This window comes from Cetorhinus maximus, chromosome 7 (genome assembly GCF_964194155.1).
Source record: "Cetorhinus maximus chromosome 7, sCetMax3.hap1.1, whole genome shotgun sequence".
Taxonomy (NCBI): domain Eukaryota; kingdom Metazoa; phylum Chordata; class Chondrichthyes; order Lamniformes; family Cetorhinidae; genus Cetorhinus; species Cetorhinus maximus.
Window position 1 is genome coordinate 58,801,941 of NC_135885.1, and position 26,183 is coordinate 58,828,123.

Genomic DNA, 26,183 nt, shown 5'->3' on the forward strand with positions numbered 1-26,183 from the left:
ACCAATAAGTGAGAGGATATATATTTTGGCCAAAGAGATAGGGAGACACAATATATACCTAAGGGCACAGATCTAAAGAATGCACAGAGAAAGAGAGACGTGGGGTTCATTGTCATAGATCTTCGAAGGTGGTCACACATATTGAGGGTAATTAGCAAAGCATATGGAATCTTGGTTTCCATAAATGGAGGCAATGAGGAAAAAAAGCAGGGAAGTTATGCTGAACCTTTATAAAGTGCTGGTTCAACCAGAACTAAAGTATTGTACCCAGTTCTGGTCACCACGCTTTAGAAAGGATATGGAGGTCTTTGAGAGGTTGCAGAGGACATTTACCAGAATGGTTCCAGGGAGGAGAGATTTCAGCTACAAGGTTAGATTGGTGAAGCTGGGGTTGTTCTCCGTTGAGCCAAGGTAGTTGAGAGGAGATTTGATGGAGCTGTATGACAGGTTTATCTAAGGTAGACAAAGAAATGTTGCGTCCATTAGCTGAATTGTACAAGGACTAGGAGGCATAGATTTTAAGTTTGGTCTAGAGATGCAGATTTTTTTTTTTAAATGCAGCAAGTGGTAATAATCTGGAACTTGCTGCCTTGTGGAAACAGTGATGATCAATGATTTCAACAGGAAATTGAATAGACATTTGAGGGAAATGAACTTGCAGGGCTTTAGGGATAGAATGGGGAAATGGGACTGATTAGATTGCTCTACGGAGGGGTGGCATGGACACAAGGGCCAAATGGGCTCCTCCTGCGCAGGAATGACTTTATATACTTTAAGTGGAAGAAAATGACTCTTGGTGTCCTACAAGGATCTGTGCTGGGGCCTCAACTATTCACTATATTATCAATTTAGATAACGTAATTGAGAACCAACACAAAATGAGAAACCTACAAAATTCTGAAGGGTCCTGATAGGGTGGATGCCGAGAGATTGTTTCCATTGGTCGAGGAAGCTAAAACATTGGGGCTGTCTCAGGATAAGGGACCGATCATTTAGGACTGAGGTCAGAAATTTCTTCACTCAGAGGGTTGTGAATCTTTGGAATTCCTTACCCCAGAGGGTTGTGGATGCTCCATCATTGAATACTTGCAAGGCTGGGCTAGACAGATTTCTGGTCTCTCAGGGAATTAAGGAATATGGGAAGTGGGCAGGAAAATGAAGTTGAAGCCCAAGATCAGCCATGATCGTACTGAATAGCGGAGAAGGCTCGATGGGCCATGTGGTCTACTCCTGCTTCTTATACAAAAGCAAAATAATGTGGATGCTGGAAATATGAAATATAAACAAAAAATGCTGGAAAAGTTCAACATGCCAGGCAGCATCTATGGCAGGGCTTGTCTCATAAAAAACATCATGGATGTGAAACATTTACTCTGTTTCCCTCTCCATAAGTTCTGCCAGGCTAGAGTACTTCCAGCATTCTGTTTTTAATAGAATAAAGGGCCATATATCCAAGTTTGCTGATGAAATAAAGACCAATGGCTTGAGTAATGTTGGCAGGAGCACCAACTTATAAAGAGATATGGATAGATTTCGTGAGAGTGGGTGAAGCAATGATGGACAGATCTCAACACAGGCAATGCTGAACCCCCTACCAACCTCCTGGGGTTACCACTGAAAACAAACTTAACTAAACCAGCCACATAAATACAATGGTTACAAAAAGAGGTCATGGACTGGGAATGCTGCAGCAAGTAACTCATTTCCTCACTGCCCAAAGCTTTTTTTAGTTCATTTATGGGATGTGGGTGTCCCTGGCTAGGCCAGCATTTCCTGCCCATCCCCAAGTGCCCTTCAGAAGGTGGGATTGAACTGCCTTCTTGAACCACTGCAGTCCCTGTGGTGTAGGTACACCCACAACACAGGGACTGCAGCAGTTCAAGAAAGCACTCATCTGGACAGAACTCGCAAGTATACCAAGCGTAAAGGGAAGAACAATTTATAGTGCATGAGAAGAGTGCTGATTGATTGGCAAATGGACTCCAATGTTTAGAGGTGTTGCCATGGAGAATGCACCAGGGAGCAATTAACTGCCAAGCTTTTGTTTAAATTCAAATTAGGCAGGTTGACTGATTAGTCAAGGCATTGCCTTGGGAAATGAACCAGGGAATGGCTATCCCCAAAACTGTGTTTAGTTGAAAATGGTGCAATGTGTGGACATGCTCCCTCTGTCAGCAAAGGATACGGCCTGGTGTGTGAATATATATAGCTTCTAGCATGTGTGAGCCACATACGAGCCTGACTGATAATCTTAAATTGGTTTCCTGTGTACTTAGCACAATCGGGATGTTTTAGCAAGTATTGCCCAATCATGGAATCACATCTAGTGTTGGACATTATGCTTTGAGTTTTGCAAGTGCAGGCAGGTTGGGTACAGTCAGTAATTTCTTTTACATATTCATTCATCGGATGTGGGCATCATTGGCAAGGCCAGCATTTATTGTCCATCTATAATTGCCCTATAGAAGGTGGTGGGAGCTGCCTTCTTGAACCCCTGCAGTCCATGTGGTGTAGGTACACCCACAGTGCTGTTAAGGAGGAAGTTTCAGGATTTTGACCCAGTGACAGTGAAGGAACTCCTGACTTGTGCCTTATAGATGGTGAGCGGACTTTGGGGAGTCAGGTGGTGCGCTACTCACCACAGGATTCAAAAGAACTTAAGTAGGATCAGGGGTAGACCATTTAGGCCCTCGAGCCTGCTCCGCCATTTAATAAGATCATGGCTGATCATCTTGTGTTTTGATTTCCACATTCCCATCTAACCCCGATAACCTTCAATTCCCTTGCCTAAGAAGAATCTGCCTTGAAAATAGTCAATGACACCGCCTCCACCACCTTCTGAGGCAGAGTGTTCCAAGATCGCACAAACCAGAGAAAAAAAAAATTCTCCTCATCCCTTTCCTAAATAGGCAGCCCCTAACTTTAAAACAGTGCCTAGCCTCTGACCTGCTCTTGTGGCCACAGTATTTATATGGCTAGTCCAGTTCAGTTTCTGGTCAATGTTCATAGTGGGGGGTTCAGTGATAGTAATGCCACTGAATGTCATGGAGCAATGATTAGCTTCTCTCTTGTTGGAGATGGTCATTGCCTAGCACTTGAGGCATAAATATGACTTGCCACTTGTTAGCCCAAGCCTGGATATTGTCCAGGTCTTGCTGCATTTGGACAAGGGCCACTTCAGTATCTGAGGAGTAATGAATGGTGAACATTGTGCAATCAACAAACATTCATTGATGAAGCAGCTGAAGATGGTTGGACCTAGGACACTATCCTGAGGAACTCCTACAGTGATGTCCTGGAACTGGGATGATTGACCTCCAACAAACATAGCCATCTTCCTCTGCGCTAGGTATAATTCCAACCAGCAGACAGTTTTCTCCCGATTCCCATCACACCAGTTTTGCTAGGCTCCTTGATGCCACTCTCGGTCCAATGATGCCTTGATGTCAAGGGCAGTCACTCTCACCACACCTCTGGAGTTCAGCTCTTTTGTCCATGTTTGAACCAAGGCTGTAATGAGGTCAGATGAGTGACCCTGGCGGAATCCAAACTGAGCGTCAGTGAGCAGGTTTTTGCTAAGCAGGTGCCACTTGACAGCACTGTTGATGACCTCTTCCATCACTTTACTGATGATAGACAGTTGAATGATGGGGCAGTAATTGACCAAGTTGTATTTGTCTTGCTTTTGCACACAGGGCATACCTGGGCAATTTTTCATATTGCCAGGTAGATGCCAGTGTTGTAGCTGTACTAGAACAGCTTGGCTGGAGGTGTAGCAACTTCTGCAGCACAAGTCTTAGGTACTATTACCGAAATATTATAAGGGCCCATAGCCATTGCCTGGGACATAAACAGCTTTGACCTACATGTGATTCCAGACCCACAGCTATGTGGTTGACTCTTAAATGCCCTCTGAACTAGGGATGGGTAATAAATGCTGACCTGGCCAGCAATGCCCACATCCCATGAATGAATAAGTTTAAAAAAAAGATCAGCCACGATCTTATGGAATAGATAATCGAGGGGCTGAGTGGCCTCCTCCTGCGCCTGATTCTTATGCTCATTTGTATCCCATGGTTTGGTGATAATGGTAGAGTGGGGAATATGCTGGGCCATGAGGTTACATATTGTGCTTAAGTATACCACAGTGCCACCACCTCTGCTGGGTCTGTCCTGCCAGTGGCGCAGGACATATCCAGGGATGCTGATGGTGGTGTCTGGGACATTATCCATAAGGTATGATTCCATCTGAGTATGTCAGGCTGTTGCTTGACTAGTGTGAAAGACAGCTCTCCCAATTTTGGCACAAGCCCCTAGATGCTATATGGACTGGTTCAGTTAGATTTATGGTCGATAGTCATCCCCAGGATGTTGATTGTGGGGGATTCAGCAATGGTAATGCCAATGAATATCAAGGGGAGATGTTAGAATCTCTCTTGTTGGAGATTGCCACTGCCCGGTACCTAAGTGGCACATAATCTTTGTGCCACACATCAGCCCAAGCCAGAATATTGTCCAGGTATTGCTTCATGTGGACACAGATTGCTTAAGTATCTACAGTCACAAATAGTGCTGAACATTGTGCAGTCATCAGAGAACATCCCCACTTCTGACCTTATGGATGGGGTGAAAAGTCATTGCTGAAGCAGTTGATGGTGGCTGGGTCTAGGAAATTGCCCTGAGCAACTCCTGCACTGATTTCCTGGGACAGAGATGATAGGCTTACTAAAGTAAGTTGTTGTAAGTCAAAGTCCAGGTATGCATATCTTTATGCAGCAGATGTGCAGCACAATTCCAGGGTACTCAGGTCCTGTGACCTCAGATGCCAATGATTGCTACGTCTGGCTTTCAGTTCAATTTTAAAGATTAAGTGTTCTTCCAGTTCCCACCCATTTTTCTCATATGGTCCATTTATTACTTCTTCCTTCTTTGATTTCTCTTGCCATCTCTAGCCATGTGTTTTTCACAGACATCTATTATAAGCCCACTGAAACTCATAACATGCTGGGTTAGATTTCTTAAATATTTTACTCTGATTTCCCAGTTTCTGTGTCCATTACATCTATTCTGATGACTCAATTTTCCCCACCAGAGCTATTCAAATGTATTTTGTCATTCACTAACATTTCCCTCAATCATGGTTGACAGGTACAGATGCGCATGTACAATCTAATTTTGATCAGTTTCTGCCTGAACTACCAACCTTGGATGTGAATTCCACAGCCTCAATTCTATTTAAAGATGTTTCTCCTGCCCTCTAAATCTTTTACATTTATCATTGTATGTATTGCACCTATTCTTGACCCAACTACTGTAAATCTATCTACCCCAGCCCATCCTTTCAATGTTAAAAAACTTTGACCTTCTCCTATGAATGAAAAAGCCCGATTTTTCAAGTCTTTCCTCATACCAGTAGCATTCACGGAACCTTTGTTATTCCCTTCATAAAGATATAGTGAGGAGCCCAATACTCTAACTGATGTCCTACAAGTTTTATATAGGTTGATCATTATCTTGATGAAACCTCAAATTCCAATAGCCTTTTGAATCGATAAAGAGCCTATTGTTCTGTGAACTGATGTTTTTCATAAACTGGAATGAGTGCTGCGGAAGAGCAATTCAGAGTAAAATTACCACTTTTTTCATCCAAAATGCACAGGCACTCAATTCCATCTGACATTTATTAGCCCAATCCCCCATCTCAATATTGCTTTGTAGCTTCCTTTCATTTTCTAAAGAATTACATATACCACTGCTTATCTCTAAATACTCTGAACTCCTTAAATCTTTAACACTTAATCTGTATTCTCCCAATTAATTCTTTATTTGAGTTCCATACTACTAAATCTTCTCTGAATAATACTGCAGTTTAAAGGGTTATGTTATGAGGACAGGTTACACAAACCTTGCTGTATTCCCTTGAGTTTGGTAAGTTGGGTGGTGATCTGATCAAGATGTTTAAAATGTTAAATAATTCAACTGAATAAACACAGAGCAACTATTCCTCATATGAGGTGGGGGGGGGGGGAACAATCAAGAATGAGGGGATGTCATTTTAAAATTAAAACTAGGTCATTTAGAAGGGAAATCAGAAGCACTTTTTCACATAAAGCATAGGCACTTGTACTTTCGGCCCCAAAAGGCTGTGGATGCTGGTATAGTTGGAACTTTCAAGACTGAAATCAATAAATTTTTGGTAGGCAAGTGCATCAAGGAATATGGAGAAAGGGCGGATAAAGAAAGTTGATGTACATCAACCAGGATCTAATTCAATGGAAGGAGTAGGATCAAAGGGTTGAATCTCCCTCTTTGCCTTTATTCTTTGGTAATCTATCAGTGGTGCTTTCTGAAAACTTTCTCTAAAGCTCATGCACACTACATCCACTGCATTTCCCTCATCCATAATGTCTGTTACTACCTCAAAGAATTCCATAAGCTTTATCAAACATGGTATTCCCTTTTAGTATCCCTGCTGGTCATTTCTAACACGTATCTCTTTCCAGGTATTTAGTTATGCATCAAGTCTAATGTTTCCCTACAAATGGGTATTACATTGTCCATTCAGTCTTCAAGCACACGTCCAGTTTCAACTAAAACCGCAAAATATTTCTGGGCAACTTCAATTTCCTGCCTCATCTGCCTCAGATTTGGGTGCTTTATCTTCCTTTAACTTGAAATAACTTACCTAAATTCTTCTTTTATCTATCTTTCATGCTTTTCACCCTATGTGCTATTTTCATATTGTTTTCTTCTTATTATTATTTATGACAATATGCTTTGTTTTCCAATGTATTTTCGGGAGCAAAGATTTACCAGTAGGGGCAGACAAAGAATGGAGCTGTTGAAAAAAACTGAGCAGTTAATCAAGATTACACAAGATTAGGGATAATATATGAGCATGGATTGAGGGTCGATTAACAGACACAAAACAGGTCATGGCCCCTTTTTATGGTGCTGGCTGCTGTACATTAAGTTGAAATGTCCAGTCTGTGAACGTTAGCAAATGAATGAGTGGGAGTTGAGGTAGCGTGATCGGTTCGGGGATAGCGGGGTCATCGAGTGCAGTGGGGAGGTAGTCGGCTCATTAGTGCAGGGGTAGTCGGGTGCAGTTGGGGTTAAAATGATTGGGGTGACAGTTGAGAAGTTACCCAGGAGCTACACTAGGTTTTAATCTGTCTAACATTTCCTGGATAACAATTCAAGTACATTGGAACTGTCCCAAGTCTCCGGCTCTCACTCGGACTCAGGCATATGCGGAGGGTCCTGGGAAGCTGAGGAATTGCCTATCAGAAGTTGAAACTTCCCGGCCAATTCCTACAGAGGCCCAGGCGTCAGGGCTTCCACAGGGTCCGGACGTATGTCTGGTCTCCAGATCATTGGAGGCTGGAAGATTTGGACAGTGGACTGATAAAAGTAATACACTACATTTGTCAATTACTTGCCCAATATGGAAAAATATGACAATCCATTTTGCTGGGAAGAATGGTAAAATAGAATACTTCCGTTTTTTTAAAAAATTAGCATCTAGTAAATGTTATCACGCAGAAGGATTTTGGAGTGGGGAGGGGGTTCTTTCATGTGAATCACAAAGCCCACAAGCAGGTACAGCAAGTAATTAGGAAGGCAAATCATACTAATGCATTTATTGGAAGAGGGTTGGAGAACAGAGTAAGGAGGTCTTGCTGCAATTAGGTAGGGCTCTGGTGAGACCAGACCTTAGGTATCTGTAGTTTTGGTCTCCTTACCTAGGTAAGGATATACTTGCCTTGGAATGAGTGCAATGAACATTCACCAGATTGATTCCATGGATGGGGGGCTGCCTATGAGGAGAGCCTGAGTAGAATGGACCTATATTCTCTGAAGTTTAGAAAAATAAGAGGTGAGCTCATTAAAATATAAAATTCTGAGCAGGCTCGACAGGATAGGTTCTGAGAGGCCGTTCCCCTGGCTAGAGAGACTAGAACTAGGTACAGTCTCAGGATAATGGTCAACCATTTCGGTCTGCGTTGAGAAATTTCTTCACTCAGTGGGTTACATGTAGATGTTCAGTCAATGAGAATATTCAGGACTTAATTTTGAGATTTTTGGGCACTAAGAGAAACACAGAAATGGGGATAGGATGGGAATGTGGAATTGATGAATAAGTTCAACCACAATCTTAGTGAATGGCAAAGCATGTCCAGGGGACCATAGCTATAATATGTTATAATATAGACGTGTCAGTAATAGAAATCTCAGTGTCAAGTTTCACAAGATGCTAAGGGTAAGGGATTTCAGTGGATCTTGATAGTGAAAATAAGTGGACTAAGGTTGAATGAGGACAGGAATGCAGAGAAACCGGTGGGTAGGAAGGCCTGTATCTAAAGGCAATTTAAGTAAAGACTTAAATAGCCAAAGATGAGGAATCATGGTACAGAGATTCGATGGAGGAGAATTTGTTAAGCAAGTTATCAGCAGATTTGCTTAAGCAGTACATGAGGAGGATTTAAGGCAAAACAACACCTAGAATGATAATTTGTTGGAGAATTTGGGGAGAGGGCCAAGATGGATTTAGTGATAAAAGTCATAATGGCAGCTGCTACAGCAGGGAAGGTGGTGGAATATTTAGTCGGGGGTGGGGGAGGCTGGTAGACAGGAAGAGAGAGAAGGGCATGCACACATTGTCAGTGAAAGTTCTAAAGTGTTTGCTGGCAGTGTTAACTTAGCTAGTCAGGTGTTACTCCACAGAAAACATGCAACAATTCAACAGATGTCATGAGAATCTCAGATGGGGGAACTGGTTAACTCTCAATAGTGTAGAAAGGGGTGACCCAAAATTGCCAGTTAAGACAAGTTTTGGAGAAAAGAGAGGAAATACATTGAGAAAATATTTGATTTGAATGCATTCAATCATGGGCAACAGATGACTAAAGTGCAAAGTTGTCCTTGCCATGGCCATTTCCTCCCCCCTATCTTAAGCACAAAACAGTTATTTTTTTAAAAAGGACATGCTCATTAAGGCGGTTTCTAAGGAAAGGTCAAAAAAGTATTGCATGCAGGAGTTAGACTATGTTGGAGCAGTACTTTTTAAAAAAAAATAAACACACCATTGCAGTACTATTTTGCAATTTTGATGCAAAGTTGCTGCTCAAGATACCGGAAATACCTTTATTGTCACACTGTGGGACAGATGTGCTGGTCCAAAAAGCCGAAGGATTAGATTTGAAAAGGCTAAAATTAAATCCTAAAAATAAGAAGTCCTGTGTCAATGACTACGTGAAAAAAGCTGGCCAAGAGAAATGGACCCTTCACAAATAAAAGGTACTAATTTACACACTGCCCTTGCTAATTTACACATTTCCCTTGGTCCAATCATTTTATATAAACTATTTCTAATAAAGAAGTTGCACCCCCCCCACCCCCGGCATAATAAATGCACACTTAAAATATCAGGCTACCAAGAAATAGGATAAAACAATTGACAGGAGTCTACTCGTTTTCTTATACTCAATAATTTCCAGTGTAGTTCAATTCTCTAAATCAAATTTGTTTCATGGGGTTTATTGCACCTTTCAATAACACTTGACTTACTTGGATTCATTCAAATAACATTTTTGCACATACTACAGATAAGGTTCTGTGGGTACTATGAGAATCATCTCACACAATGAAGCCACAGCAGTGCTTTCCCATGCAACTTAATGTTCTAAGTGTAAAAAAAGAGTTACAAATTCTTCAAGTTATGAAATAAATTTGAAATTATGAAACACTTCAAATTATTAACTTTTCTCTCATAGGGTCATTAATCTGTGGAATTCTCCTTCCCATAAAGCAGTGAGACAGGTCATTGAACATTTTTAAAGCCAAGTTAGATTCTTGATTGACAAGGATGTCAAAGGGTATAGGGGGCACACAGGAAGGTAGAGTTGAGACCACAGACAGGTCAGCCATGATCTTATCAAATAGCAGTGCATGCTCAATGGGCCAAATGGCCTACTTCTGCTCCTATTTTGTATATTCCTATGTACGTATGTTAATACTACAAGTGCTTTAAGTGTAATAGCAATAAGTGTTTATACATTAAATGGAAAACAAAATTTTCACACAATCTGCAATTGTACTGTTCACCCACTATTTGCCAAGATCATGTATATATAGAGATTATTGCTCAGATTAATTGGAGGGAAAATGGGAAAAATACTTCTCTGCAGTTTAGCAACTTACTATAGAAATGCACTTAGAAAATGCAAAGTCACTAATCTGCATTGTCAAATACAAGAGAAGGGAAAAAAATTCAAATTTACAAAACCTTGCAGGTAATTTTAACCTAACCCACCTGGAAGACAACTGACAGGATCACCCTAGCTTTCCAAAGTCAAAATAAAAGCAGGCAGGAGATAAAATGGACAGCCAATCTAATCCTCATCATTCCCTGCCAGGTGAGTAAGAGTGTAAAATGACATCATCTGTTTGACATGTATTCAAGCTCTCTCAGGCAATCCCTAAACTATAGCATTTAACATAAAGCCCCAATGACCGATTTATCACTTCATTTTATCTCATTCAATTTGTAACTTCCAGGTCAGATTTCAACACAGTAAAACTAATTCAGAGGTGAAAATAACTGAAACATTGCGAGGAGAAAAGGTTTTAGTGGTTGTGATTAAAGACATTAACAAAGAGATAGGCTTTCAGGAGGCTTTTGAATAAAAAAAGTAGTAGCATGGCAGAGGTGTTTAGGGATGGTATTTCAGAGTATGGGGAAAAATCTGAGGTGATTCGCTTTGGTAGGAGGAATGTGGAGGTCACATTTCTTGTAAGGCAAGAAGTTAAATACGATATCAGAGCAGGGAGGCCCAGGAATTGATAAACACAAGTTGATACAGCAATATAGCCTGCAAAGTACTAGGGCTCATTTCTAGAACAATAGAAAGCAATATAAAAAAGGCAATATTAAATTTAAAACCTTGGCTAGATTGCATTTGCATTACTACATGCAATTCTGGTCTCTATACAAAAAAGGGCATTGGAGAACTGGAGAAAGCGAGATTTACAAGGATGTTACCAAAATTGAGATGAATGGAAAACTAGGCCTCTTCACTGAAAGGTCAAAAGGAGACTTGACAGATTTTTTAAATTATGAAGGTGTCCACTAGGTAGATGCTGAGAAACTATTTCCACTTGTGGGTGAGTCCAGAACAAGTAAGAATATACAAGGTAGCCACAACAGATCAGAAAGAAATTTAGATGGATTTTTTTTTTTTACACAAGATGTGGCAAGAATGAGAAACTAATTATCATGTGAAGTAACTGAACTAGACAGCACTGATGCATTGAAGAGGCTTGATTTATAAATGAGAGCGAAGGAAACAGAAAAAAACACAGGGGTAAGGTGGGAAATAGTGCTAGGAGCACAGGATGATTGTAGGGGGATACATAGCTGGTAAAACAATGTGCGTGTTAATAGAAATGGAAAAAGAGTGATCAGAGGCAGCTTTGTAAAAGATAGGACCACCAATGGTCTTCCTGTAGTCAAACTGGACTGAAGCAAACAAGTATACTAACTGTCTTTCTCTCCACAGAGACTCAGACCTGCTGAGTTTTTCCAGCAATTTTTGTTTTTGTTTCAAGTATCCTAACTTATTATTTGAATTATTACAGTAACTTACCAGCTTGTGGCACATTAAATGCAGTGTGCCTGGATTTATCCTTCATTGCAAAAGCAGGTTCAACACATTCTGTTGCGGTTGAAGGCAACAAGCTGGTTGTTGTAGACTTTGATAGAGTTGCAGCTGCTTTACAAAAATCAAATCCACCACTCGTTGCTTCCTGCAGTTTGTTCTTAATGGCAGAGGTGCCATTTTGTACTTGGTCCTTTAATATAGAATCTGTATTTTTAAAGCTGAAACCAAATAAGGATCCAGTTGCTGAACTACCAAAGGTAAACGGCCTCTCTTTCTCACTGCTAAAGATGGACTTCACAGAATCAGATCCAAATACAAATTTTGGAGGAGACATAGAGGCATATGATGGTGCTTCTGTCAAGCAAGTACTTGCTGACTTGACGGCACTGGTTGGAGACGCAACACATGTGCTTGTCTGTTCTGTTGCCTCCTTAATAGTTTCTTCTAGCACTGATATTGCAATCTTACCACAAGGAGATTCTCTTGGTGTATTCCCCCTTGAAGACAATGGTGTGACTAATGTTCCCTGTTCTTGAGCCTTCTTAGCCTCTTCAAAGAGGTCTCTGAAGGAGTTGGCAACTTCTTGCTGCTTGAATCGTACAGCTAACTGTTCCATCTTTGCCTCATCATCTGCAAAATCCATAACACTCCAAATAAAGGCTTTTTCTGTTCCTTTCATGGGCTCAATTCTTACCTCTGGCGTCAGCCAGTGATTGGCACAAATTTTTAACACTTGGTCCCGTCTCATAACTATTCTAACTTTTTTAGAATCATAATTTTGTAAAATCTTCAGGTCTCCTATTCCTCTTTCTTTCCACTGACATACTTCTTTGTCATATCGATAAAGTTTGGCTCTGTGACAAAAGATAACTTGCTCATTTTCCTCTCCTGTCGATACATCAATCAAATCAGGTAGTGGAATGACTGGCTCAAAATGCTGAATATCCTTCTCTTCCTCTTGTCCAAATTCTGAATCTTCATCTGTACCCACAGACAACCCACTGTGGTTCAGTTTAGGAGATTTTAATGGACTCAAGCTTGGCTGGAAACTAAAGTTAAACCCAGTTGTTGAATCGCCAAAGCGGAAGAGGTTTTTCCTCACCGGACTGCTAGTATCGGGGGACCCATATGCAGTGCTAGATACACTTGTATCCAAGGCCTCTTCACGTAGATCATAATTATCCCACTCCAATGTAGGCCCAGTACTTTCTGAATGTGGTTTAATTACTAAACCAGAGGTGCTGCTGCTTTCAGAAACAGAAATTACATTCCCTTCATCTTTCAACCTTCCTGTCTCGTCTTTCAAAAAATGTTTCAGGTCTTTTAAACCGCTCTTCATTTCTTCAGCCTTTTGTATTAGCCGAGCTGTCCTGCCATTGTCTAATAATTTATGAGGCGTCTGCAGCGGAATATCTAGCAACAGCCTTTGGAATTCTTCAAATTTCTCTTTAAAATCTTCAGCCAATTCAGGAGTCTTAAACTTTGCTGCTAGCCGTTCTGGTTTGGCTTCGCCATCTGAAAAATCACTAGCCAGCCACACCCATGCCCTATCAGAGCCCATTAAGGGTTTGAGATTCATTGTGGTCGTGATCCAGTGATTTGCACACACTTTGAAGACTTGCTCTCGACGCATTAGTATCCGAAGACGGCCATTAGCTTTGTTTTGGAGAACTTTGAGATTTCCAACACCACGTTCTTTCCATTGGCTGGTTTCTGTATCAAATCTAAATAGCTTAACTCTCTGAGAATAAAGTAATGTTTCGTCTTCTTCACCTGTAATGAGGTCTACTTTTTCAGGCATGAGAACAACAGGATCAAAATGAATATTATCTCCCTCTTCAGTTTTGTACAATTCATCATCTTCATTTTCTGCAGAAGCAGCTGGTGTAATGCATGTTGAAAACAGCTGCTGGCCCATTCCTTCAAAACCTCTGAAATTAGGATCTTTATGACCAAACTGAAATTCTTTATCTGCAGTTTTTGCAAGGTCAGCAAAGGAAGAGGCATGGGTGTTCTTACCCAGAAAAAAATCTTCACTTTGGCTTGAAATATCAGATGCTTGATTTGTGTCTCCACTAGATTTCGAATGTATTCTCTCTCTCTCTTTTTGCTGTTCAGCAAAAGATTTTAAAAACAGCGCAGCTGATCCTTCCTGCAGTGGCTGGTTACCTTTATCCCTAGAGTCTTTGTTCGTATCAGGCAACCCAAATTTAAACCCACCACTTGGACTGGAAGAAAATGAAAATGCAGTACTAGAAAATGGTTGTGAAGGCGGACATGACGATGCCTCAACCTTGAAAGTCGATGAGCTGTTACTGTGGCCAAATTTAACGCCACTTGCAGGAAAGTTAAGTTTAAATCCTGATTCAGGCGTTTCAGATTTAGTATAAACACAGGCAATACCAAAGGGGACAGGAGCAGTTGAAGTACCTGCAGCTTTACTGTTTGGGTTAGGTGTCTGACAGGCTACACAGTTTGCCACATTTGCTTCATTTCTCACATAACAAGTGGCACAATCCCATTGTCCCTCCTTTTTAGCAAACTTCCTTTCAAATGTTGTCTGTGCAGATGTTCTCTCACCACACTTGAAGGCTGATGCTGATTGGCCCATAGATGTAACAACTGTAATGTCGCCATTAGGTTTGGGTGTCTGACAGGATGCACATTTTGCCACATTGCCATCATTTCTTACCAAACAAGTGTCACAATCCCACTGTCCCTCCTTTCTGCTAAATGCATCAAATCCTTTTGGCGTTTTCATAGACACACTGTCGAGGCCAAACTTAAAGGTTGCTGGTTGGTTGTACGATACGTCAGAATCTTTACAAAATGGACTTAGTGTCTGGCAAGACACACACTTCAGTGCAGTTGCTTCATTTCTGACACTACATGCATTGCAGTTCCATTGGCCATCTGCTTTTCCAAATGGTGGACCAAAACTAGCAGGTGCAACCGGCTTTGCAAAGTCTGTCTTAGCACTGAACGCAAATGTTGCAGGTGCTGGAATGGCTGAAGTAATGCTGTCCTTGCTGCTGACATTTGGTGTCTGGCAAGCTACACAATGTGATGAGGTAGCTTCATTTCTGAGAAAACATCCACTGCAATCCCATTGGCCTTCCTTTGAAAATTTGTCACCAAATCCTGTTGTTTTAGTAAAAGCTGTAGCAATCTGCTCAGTTACTCCAACTTCACTTCCATTTTGCACTGAGGTTTGTGAAATGGAAGGCAAACCCGGTTTTCCCATAATGGTTTTAGGACTTTGGCAGGCTGCACACACAGAAGCAGCTGCAAAATTTCGTACAAAACATGAGTTACAATCCCATTCGCCATCTTTCTTGATGAACTGAGCACCAAATCTGGACTCTTCAGTTGCAGACTTGATGGCACCTGAGTGTGTGTTCTCAGCCCTGATTTTGATTCCCATTTTCTTTTCTGGGCCGGGTAGACCACTCGATTTTAACTTCTGACCTTTAACCAAGTTTTGTGCTTCTTCAAATTTGGTTTTGAACAATGCAGCTTCATCAGCAGTTTTAAATCGGACAGCTAGTTGTTCAGGTTTTGGCTTTTCATCAGAATAATCTAAAGCATACCAGACCCATGATTTATCAGATCCTGCATTTGGCTTCAATTTCATGTCTGCTGTTATATAATGATTTGCACAGATTTTAAGAACCTGATCACGTCTCATCAGGAGTCGGATTTTGCCAGATGCCCTGTGCTGTAGTAGTTTCACATGTCCAATGCCTCGTTCCTTCCATTCTTTGGTCTCAGTGTCAAAACGGAAGAGCTTAGCTCTGTTGGAAAACAGTACTTCTTCATCTTCTTCTCCAGTTTTCACATCTACTTTGTCAGGAAGCGGTATAACTGGGTCAAAATGCGGACCATCTTCATCAGGAACACTGTCTCCATCACTTTCACCACCTTTGTCTTCTACATTGACTCCAGTTGTCTTACCAGCAGCCATGAAACCAAATGACTGGTTACTCAAAACATTGTTGAATGAATTTTTATTTTGCTTCGGAGCTGAAGAGTCATCAAAAGGGTCCTGCCCTCTAAGGGAAAAGAAGCTTCCCCGACTGGGTACTGCTTCTGGTGTAAACATGTGACCTACAATTTGATCACTTTTTACACATCTACCTGCAGTTAAAATGCCCAAAAGACTATCACTGGCAGATGAAGGTGGTGTCTGGGCCTTCATCTGTGGTGATGAAAATGTAAAATCCCCCTCATTATTTTTGAAATTAGAGTTAAATTTGAATGTTGTTGCTGGTGTGGAATGCATTATTCCAGTAACCAAGGAAGCCTTTGTGGTTTCATTTTGCACTTGTTGGTTGAGTTTTCCAAATTCTATCCCCTTAGTTTCCGTAGGCTTAGTTAGCTGCATTCCCACTGATGGCTTAGTGAAGTAACCAGGCTCTGGCAATGGTGGGTTTGTGCTGGTCTGTGGAACGCCATGATTGTAGTAGTCTTCACCAAATGGTGAAAGTAATCCAGTTGCAGGAGATTCAAAACGTAACTGTGTTCCATACATATCCTGTGAATACATACATGCTGAGTTGGTCTGAACAGGTGGAGTATGAGTTTGCTGTTGATATCCATACATGGACTGTTGTGGTGGAATGCGACCAATTCCATATGCAGGAGGCTATTTTAAGGAAAACAACTGTCAAATATTAGATGGTCAATGCATACACATACTCGAAATGCTGTATATCATGTTGTTAGGTACCTTGGTTGGAGTCACATTGGTTGCTGTTCCAAGAAGGTACTGGGAGTTATATGCTGGTGATTGATTGTAGAACACAGAGGGTCCTGAGGTAGAAACTAAGAGTTTATTCATTAGTTTGCATCTTTTACGTAAATGTCTCAATGGCTATTAACAGAATACACAAGTGTCAAACTGAGTAACAAAACAAAAAAACTACTTTAAAATAATTTTATATAAACAGCATTTGAATAAGCTTTATTTGAAATTACCAGCCTGAGCCAAAAACTGTTCTGAAGGGATTTTTTAAACAAGCTGGAACCCACTGTTCATGATTATTGGGCAACTTTTTTAAATTTTGAATTTAAATCACTGTTTCTACTTTAGCATTAATTCTTCAAACCCTCACTCAGATCAATTACATGAACAGAAATAAAGGGATTGTGAATTGAAACAATCAATTCATTTTATATAGAACTAGTATTTTACTTTGAAACCTCAAGTTACCCAAACAAACTAGAACAGTACATGTAAATTAAGCGTTAGGATAAAAAACAGCCAGGGTCCAATTTAAATGGTTCTCTTTTACAAACAAATTATATTGCTTACTGTTTAACACTCATGCATACAGTTAAACATAATGATTGCATTTAGTTATAATAGGTTATTGCAAAAAGTAACTTCATTGTTATTTTATGGACTAGAAGCATGGTAACTTTGATAGTCCATCTTCATTCTCTCTGAGACAGTTTCTCCCCTCAGCATATTTCATAGATGGAAGTCATAGTGAGCATTGGATTTACCTGTTAAAGGTGCCCCCTGAAAATTGTGCGTTCCCTGGTAGTTTTCCAGATGGGTATCTGCACCATAACTGTCTGTGTGCCATCGCGAACGTGACGATTCAGTTGTATTTGAATTATTTAGCTTCAGTTCACGCACTTCATCCTGGAGCATTATGGAAAAATCTCAAATTTATCATAAACGACTTTTTTTTTAAAAAAACAGGCATTTATTTTCATGCATCAATGTAAGACAACATGAGCATTGACCAGGAGCAGATTCATGCTCTATTCAAATCAGCCATACAGCTCCTAAAACAAAGGCGAAAGGGAGAACTAAGACTCCAGACATTGCTTTTTTGGAACAACATGAGCATTGGAAGACACCCAGAAATTATTAGGGAACATACAAACACCTCCCTGCACTCAGAATACAGGCTCAAATTGTGACATTCATACTCTGGTTAACCCCTGTATAGAGGGCATTATATCCTATACAAGATATTACAGTTGAATTTACAGTAAATTAGAAGTTTCTGCCTTCAATTAATGCAAGTATATTGCTACAAACTGTACCATGAATTTCACTAGAGGTTCTTTTGCTATGACAAGATATCGAATATATGGAATTGGCCTATTCTTCTAATGAGCTCCTCTCCTATACATATAAAGTTTACAACAGGTTTCAGGTTTGATAATTTTATGTTGGATAATTTTGCTCAAGTGGTTTAGCACATTGCATGAATTGCAAAACACATTGTTACTTTGTAATACATCACATTATGTTAGGCTACATGAAACAACTGCATTTTATTTGATGTAAAACTGGACATACATTAATTGGTAAAAATCACAAATAATTATGCTGAAAGATGTGACTAAATAGCACTCGAGGCAAACAAGTTAAAAAGGGTCAAAATATGCATCATTTCACCAATTTTTCATCATTAGCTACACATAAAATTTCTAAATTTCCAAAGATTACATCATACCTTCAGTTGTTCTACTTGTTGGCAAAGCATCTGTAATAAATGTTTCTGATCCTCAGCCCAACGAGGTGGAGTTTTTGGAGACCACTGAAGAAAGATCATGAAATAATTTCTAAAATCAATTTATAAAATCTATTTCTCACAAGGAAAAAATTCAGAATAGAACAGCTTAGACACTTAGAACCTTTATTATGGCATTTAAAGGTTAAAATTATATTCAAAGTAATATCTTCCTCTTCTTCCTAAGTAACTGAATAAAATATCCAGTCCTTAGTTATTTTCAATTCACTGAAACTGCAAGGATCCATAATGTTACTATCTGTGTAATCATTCAGCTTCTTAGAAATTTTAAAACAAAACATCAATAATTAAGAAATATAGCTTCCAGTTGGTCTTAATGCTTTAACAAAGTTGAGACAATATTCATTGATCATGTTGAAATATTTATTTGTAGTTATGCAGTCAGATATAAGATGAAAACTGAAGTATCACTGATCTAGAAGAACAATGCAGAGTACATGGTATGAAAGGAAAAAAAAATCAGGTGGGGAGCATCGACACAAAGTTATCCCTCTACTAAAAGTATGAAATGGAAGTCTACGCCTTGCTGTCATTTGTAGAACTCAAGTCAATTTGAAAAGACTAAATTTACCTTGTAACTCTTGGTTGGTGATGGAGTAAGCTTTGTTGGAGATGGGGTAGACTGTTTGACCTGTAATGACTCCATAGAAATGCCGTTTTCAGCTGTCTGGGAACATTCATTTATTTCTTCTCCATGGTCAAGCACATCTCCTTTATATTCTTGAAGATGTTGATTTACCAATTCCATCATTTCTTTCACTGTATCTATTGATACAGGCAACTAGTGAAAAGCCACATTATAAAATGAGTTGGAACAATGGGGAAGAGTTTGGCAAGGAGAGAAGAGGCAAAACCATAAAAGCTGCATACTGGCTCAAAACGAAGGAAAAGCATGAAATAATTCATATTCTAAACTGATTAATTTCTTCAAATATTCACTAGAAAAAACACAAGCATTATTTCCCAACCCAAGGTTTCAGAAGGGAAAAATAGTGTCTAGCCTTCGCCTCTGAATAATTGAGTAAAGTGCACCAAGGAAAGCCAAATCAATGATTTTTGCAGGCCGATGCCGCAAGAAACTTGAATGTGATCCCATGAACAGCAGCCGGGATAATGGCCAATTAATCTATTTTAGTGGAATTGGTAGGAATTAGGAGACAGTCTTCGCTCTTTGTGCCAGTGTCCAGCTGAACAGGAAGTTCTGGTCTCAGTTTAATGTCTCAAGTATTGTTGCACATCAAGCATAAATAACAGTTTCATTCTGTAATAAAAGCAAAATACTGCGGATGCTGGAAATCTGAAACAAAAACAAAAATTGCTGGAAAAACTCAGCAGCTCGGACAGCATCTGTGGAGACGAAGGCAGAGTTAACCTTTCGAGTCTGTATGACTCTTCAGAACAGTTTTCTTCTCTTCATTTACCAAAGGTAAACATAAGTGTCAGCCAAATAGCTATCAGCCATGCACATTCCAGAAGGCATTTGATGAGGTCCCAAGTAAGAGACTGCTAGCTAAAGCTGAAGTTCATAAAAATGACTAGGTTGACCTAGTTAGGAAATTGGTTGAGCAAAACAGAGTAGGGGGAATTGGCAGGTATTAATTGGCATTGTGACTGCATGGATCTGTGTTGCAGCCTCAACTGTTCACAGTATTTATTCATGGATTCATATCTTTTCAATTAGATGATGGAGTAGAAAGCCAGATCCACATTTGCTGATGATACCAAGATAGACAACATCGTTAGTGTAGACAGAAGCATAAACTTATAAAAATATTCATAGATTAAGTGAATGGGTAAATCCGTGGCAAATGTAAGGTCTCCCACTTTCACAGAATCTGAACGGCACAGGAGGCCGCCATTTGGCCCTACATGTCTGCACCGGCTCTCCAAATGAGCATTATGACCTAGTGCCATTGCCCTGCCTTTCCCCCGTACCCTTGCACATTGTTTCTATTCAAATAATCATCTAATGTCCTCTTGAATGCCTCAATTGAACCTGCCTCCACCACACTTGCAGGCAGTGCATTCTAGATTCGAACCACTCGTTGTGTGAAAGTTTTTTTTCCTCATGTCACACTTACTTCTTTTGCAAATCACTTTAAATCTGTGCCCTCATTCTTGATCCTTTTACGAGTGGGAACAGCTTCTCCCTATCTACTCTGTCCAGCCCCCTCATGATTTTGAACATCACTGTCAAATCTCCTCTCAGCCACCTTCTCTCCAAGGAGAACAGTCCCAACCTCTCCAATCTACCCTCATAGCTGAAGTTTCTCATCCCTGGAACCACTCTTGTAAACCTCTTCTGCATTCTCTCCAATGTGTTCACATCCTTCTTATAATATGGTGCCCAGAACTGTACACAATATTCCATCTGAGGTCTTACAAGTGTCTCATATAAATTCAGCATACCATTTTTTTTTTATTCATTCACGGGATGTGGGCTTTGCTGGCTGGGCCAACATTAATTGCCCATCCTTAGTTGCCCTAGAGAAGGTGGTGGCAAGCTGCCTTCTTGTAGCGCTGCAGTTCACATGGTGGAGGTACACCCACAGTGCTGTTAGGGAGGGAGTTCCAGGATTTTGACCCAGCGACAGTGAAGGAATGCCGATATATTTCCAAGTCAGGATGGTGAGTTACTTGGAGGGGAACCTCCAGGTGGTGGTGTTCCCATGTGTCTGCTGTCCTTGTCCTTCTAGAGGGTAGTGGTTGTGGGTTTGGAAGATGCTATTGAAGGAGCCTTGGTGAATTCCTGCAGTGCATCTTGTAGATGGCACACACTGCTGCTACTGTGCCTTAGTGGTGGCAGGAGTGAATGTTTGTGGATGTGGTGTCAATCGAGCGGGCTGCTTTGTCCTGGACATTATCCAGCTTCTTGAGTGTTGTGGGAGCTGCACTCATCCAGGCAAGTAGGGAATTTTCCATCACACTCCTGACTTGTGCCTTGTAGATGGTGGACAGGCTTTGGGAAGTCAGGTGGTGAGTTACTGGTCGCATGATTCCTAGCCTCTGACCTGCTCTTGTAGCCACTGTATTTCTGTGGCTAGTCCAGTTCAGTTTCTGGTCAATGGTAACCCCCAGAATGTTCACAGTGGGGGATTCAGTGATGGTAATGCCACTGAACATCAAAGGGCGATGACTGGATTTTCTCTTTTTGGAGATGGTCATTGCCTGACACTTGTGTGGCACGAATGTTACTTGCCACTTGTCAGCCCAAGCCTGGATATTGACCAGGTCTTGCTGCATTTGGACGTGGACTGCTTCAGTATTTGAGTCGTCGCGAATGGTGAACAGTGTGCAATCATCAGCAAACATCCACACTTCTGACCTTATGATGGAAGGTCATTGATGAAGCAGCTGAAGATGGGTGGGCCTAGGACACTATCCTGAGGAGCCCTGCAGTGGTGTCCTGGAGCTGACATGACTGACCTCCAACAACCACAACCATCTTCCTTTGTGTTCGGTATGCCTCCAACCAACAGAGAGTTTTCCCCGATTCCCATTGACTCCGGTTTTGCTAGGGCTCCTTGATGCCACACTCGGTCAAATGCTGCCTTGATGTCAAGGGCAGTCACTCTCACTTCACCTCGGGAGTTCAGTTCTTTTGTCCATGTTTGAACCAAGGTTGTAATGAGGTCAGGATCTGAGTGGCTCTGGCGGAACCCAAACTAGGAATCAGTGAGCAGATCATTGCTAAGCAAGTGTCGCATGATAGCACTGTTGATGACCCCTGCCATTACTTTACTGACGATCAAGAGTAGGCTGAAGGGACGGTAATTGGCTGGGTTGGATTTGTCCTGCCTTTGCGTATAGGACATACCTGGGCAATTTTTCACATAGCCGGGTTGATGTCAGTGTTGTAGCTGTACTGGAACAGCTTGGCTAAGAGTGCGGCAAGTTCTGGAGCACAAGTCTTCAGTACTATTGCCAGAATATTGTCAGGGCCCATAGCCTTTGCAATATCCAGTGCCTTCAGTCTTTTCTTGATATCACGTGGAGTGAATCGAATTGGTTGAAGACTGGCATCTGTGATGCTGGGGGCCTCCGGAGGAGGCCAAAATGGATCATCCACTCAGCACTTCTGGCTGAAGATCGTAGCAAATGCTTCAATCTTATCTTTTACACTGCTGTGCTGGGCTCCTCCATCATTGAGGATGGGGATATTTGTGGAGCCTCCTCCTCCAGTGAGTTGTTTAATTGTCCACCATCATTCACGAGTGGATGTGGCAGGACTGCAGAGCTTAGTTCTGATCCGTTGGTTGTGGGATTGCTTCGCTCTGCCTATCACTTGCTGCTTATGCTGTTTAGCACACAAGTAGTCCTGTGTTATAGCTTCACCAGGTCAACACCTCATTTTTAGGTATGCCTGGTGCTGCTCCTGCTCCTGGCATGCCCTCCTGCACTCTTCATTGAACCAGGGTTGATCCCCTGGCTTGATGGTAATGCTAGAGTGGAGGATATGCCAGGCCATGAGGTTACAGATTGTGTTAAGAGTACAATTCTGCTGCTGATGGCCCACAGCGCCTCATGGATTCCCAGTCTTGAGTTGCTAGATGTGTTTGAAATCTATTCCATTTAGCATGATGGAGGATTCAATGTGAAGGCAGGACTTTGTCTCCACGATGACTGTGCGGTGGTCACTCCCACTGATACTGCCATGGACAGATGCATCTGCGTCAGGCAGGTTGGTGAGGATGAGATCAAGTATGTTTTTCCCTCTTGTTGGTTCCCTCCCCACCTGCCGCAGACCCAGTCGAGCAGCTATGTCCTTTAGGACTTGGCCATTGAAGTCCCCCACGCAGAGTACATTCTGCGCCCGTGCCACCCTCAGTGCTTCCTTCAAGTGATGGAGGAGCAAAGATTCATCAGCTGAGGGTGGGCAGTACGTGGAAATCAGCAGGAGGTTTCCTTGCCCATGTTTGACCTGATGCCATGAGACTTCATGGGGTCCAGAGTTGATGTTGAGGGTTCCCAGGGCAACTCCCTCTCGACTGTATACCACTGTGCCACCACCTCTGCTGGGTCTGTCCTGCCGGAGGAACAGGTCATACCCAGGGATGGTGATGAGATCTGGGACATTATCCGCAAGATATGATTCTGTGAGGATGACTAGTTGCTTGACTAGTCTGAGACAGCTCTCCCAAACTAGCCCCCAGAAGTAAGAAGGACTTTGCAGGGTAGACAGGGCTGCGATTGTTGTTGTAGTTTCCGGTGCCTAGGTCGATGCCGTCCTGTTTCATTCCTTTTTTTGAGTCTTTGTAGCGGTTTGATACATTTCAGAAGGCATTTAAGAGTCAACCACAAATAAGGATGACAGATTTCCTTCCCTAAAGGACATTAGTGAACCAGATGCGTTTTTACAACAATGTCATGAATAGACTTTTAATTCCAGATTTTAATTTGAACCCAGGTCCCCAGAGCATTACCCTAGGTCGCTGGATTACTAGTCCAGAGACAATACCACTATGCCATCGCCTCCCCTATTGTACTTTATGCCCCTATTAATAAAGCCCAGGATACTATATGCCCTATTAGCTGCTCACTCCAGTTGTCCTGCCACCTTCAATGATCTAGGCATATATACATCCAGGCCTTTCTGCTCCTGCACCACCTTCAAAATTTCACCCCTTATTTTATATTGTCTATGTTCTTCCTATAAAAATGCATCATCTCACACTTCACCGCATTGAACTTCATCCTTCTAAAGTTCCACACTGCCCTCGCAGTTCACAACACTCCCAAGCTTTGTATCATCCGCAAACTTTGAAATTGTCCCCTGCACCCCAAGATCCAGATCATTAAAATAGATCAGGAAAGGCAAGGGTCCCAATACTGACCCCTGGGGAACTCCACTACAAATCTTCCACCAGCCCAAAAAATATCCATTGACCATTACTTTCTGCTTCTTATTTTTCAGTCAACTTTGTATCCAATTTGCTACTGTCCCTTTTATTCCATGAGCAATAACATTTCTCACAAGTCAGTTATGTGGCATTGTGTCAAGTGCCTTTTCAAAGTCCATGTACACCAATCAACAGCATTACCCTCATCAACCTTTTCTGCTACCTTTTCAAAAAACTCCAGCAAGTTAGTTAAACACGGTTTCCTCTTTCAAAATCCATGCTGGCTCTTCCTTATCAACCCATAGTTTTCCATGTGATTACTAATTCTATCCCGAATAATTGTTTCTAGAATCTTGTCCACCACTGAAGTTAGTTAAACTGACTGGTCTGTGATTGCCGGGCTTATCGTTACAATCTTTTTTGAACAAGGGCATAATGTTTGCAATTCTCCAGTCTTCTGATACCACCCGAGTCTAGGGGAAATTGAAAGAACCGAAAAAAAAATTGTAACGGAGTACTTCCCAAATGGTGAAAAACAGCAATTGCCTGAGCCTTGAGGGGTTCCAGGTAACACACCCTCTCTTTCTTTTGGGATTGTGTGTTTAAGCATACGGCCCCTGTAAATTGTGTGTGTGGCCATGCACACATGGTAAGTTAAGAAACTAAATTGTGTGCAGCCTGCACAAGAGCTTTTGGGTTGCTGTGTGATTGTGCAGCTTAGAAGGAATGTTGGGTTCAGGTACATAGTTTGCAATCTCATGAATAGGCAGACAATAATCAAAAATGCTAAAGGGATCCTTGTAACTATATCTAAAAGGCTGGAATACAGTGGGTCGAAGTCATGCTTCAGCTATACAGGTCCATGGTTTGCCCTCACTTGGAGTACTGTGAACAGTTCTGGGCACCATAATGTGGGGAGGATATACTGGCCTTGGAGGGAACGCAATGTAGGTTTATCAGAATGATACCTGGATTTCAAGCATTAAAATACAAGGTGATTACAAAAGCTAGGGATGTATTTCCTGGAATTAAGAAGTTTAAGAAGTTGATGAAGTTTTCAAGATATTAAAGGGGAACAGATAGAATAGGTAGAAACTATTTCCGCTGTTTGGAGAGTCTAGGACCAGGCAGGTAAAGTCTAAAAAACTGGAGACATCTTTCAGGTGTAAAATCAGTAAACACTTCTCTACACAAAGGATGGTAGAAGTTTGGAATACTCTCTAGTGTATGGCGACTGATGCTAAATCAATTGTTAATTTTAAAACAGAGTGTGATAGATTTTTGTCGACCAAAGGTGTTAAGGGATGTGGGACAAAGGCAGGTAAATAGGTTATGTTGCAGGTCAGCCATTATCACACTGAATGATAGAACAGACTCAAGGGGTTAAATGGCCTACTCCTGCTCCTATGTACAACCTGGAGGATATTGTCTGGAGGCTATTCAGTAAACCAGTCAATCTTGCCATATCTTGCTTTCATCCAATATCTATTTGCAATAGACACTAAACATGGGAAACAGGAACTGTGACTGATTTTCCTCAAACCATGGACATGAGGTCAAATTTGGACACCCTCTCTAGTGCCAAGGTGGAGATCTTCAAAATCATCAAAGATCAGAGGGGCAAAGTCTAGAACTTTCCTAGTGTGTACTGCTCAGCTTTTTACTGAATAAACCTTTTGAGCTTTTATGATCCATAGAATTTAAAATTAATATTAAGCCTGCATGAAACATGACAATTACTATTAAAGTTAAGAACTGAATTCTAATTAGCCATCATTTTACCCAAAAGGTTCAGCAATTTCTGTCAGCCTAATAGTGAATTAGTTTCTACATAGTATATATATTTTTTCAAATAACCTTAAAATTAATTTACAATGGGATTTTTCCCTTTACTATCTATTAATTCACGGGCACTTACGCTGTCAATAGCCACAATGTTAGATTCAGCTTCATTCAGGACCTTTCTGAGGTATTGTTTGCTGCTGAGTAGACAATTTTTACATTCCTCTTGCTCATCAGAAGCCATCTCATCGCCATTTTCATATTCCTCAGACCTCCGGTGAAATATCTAATAAAACCAGTAAAATGCAAGTTACATCAGCACTTGCAGACATGTCTATGAATAT

General features: G+C 41.2%; 1 protein-coding gene across 2 annotated transcripts in view; it reads right to left on the bottom strand.

Annotated features, from left to right (window-relative positions):
• Window positions 1-26,183, bottom strand: part of LOC144682814 (E3 SUMO-protein ligase RanBP2-like) — an 85,365-nt gene that overhangs the window by 23,068 nt on the left and 36,114 nt on the right. Inside the window, exons 15-20 of one of the 2 annotated variants that reach the window (XM_078545558.1) lie at window positions 25,976-26,125; window positions 18,789-18,998; window positions 18,140-18,223; window positions 17,172-17,313; window positions 16,393-16,487; window positions 11,649-16,308 (exon numbers count right to left, since the gene is read on the bottom strand). In XM_078545558.1, coding sequence (XP_078401684.1) covers window positions 11,649-16,308; window positions 16,393-16,487; window positions 17,172-17,313; window positions 18,140-18,223; window positions 18,789-18,998; window positions 25,976-26,125 — 5,341 coding nt within the window. Of the gene's footprint in view, window positions 1-11,648; window positions 16,309-16,392; window positions 16,488-17,171; window positions 17,314-18,139; window positions 18,224-18,788; window positions 18,999-25,975; window positions 26,126-26,183 lie in introns of those variants that run through there. The other variant, XM_078545559.1, reaches the window with a different exon arrangement.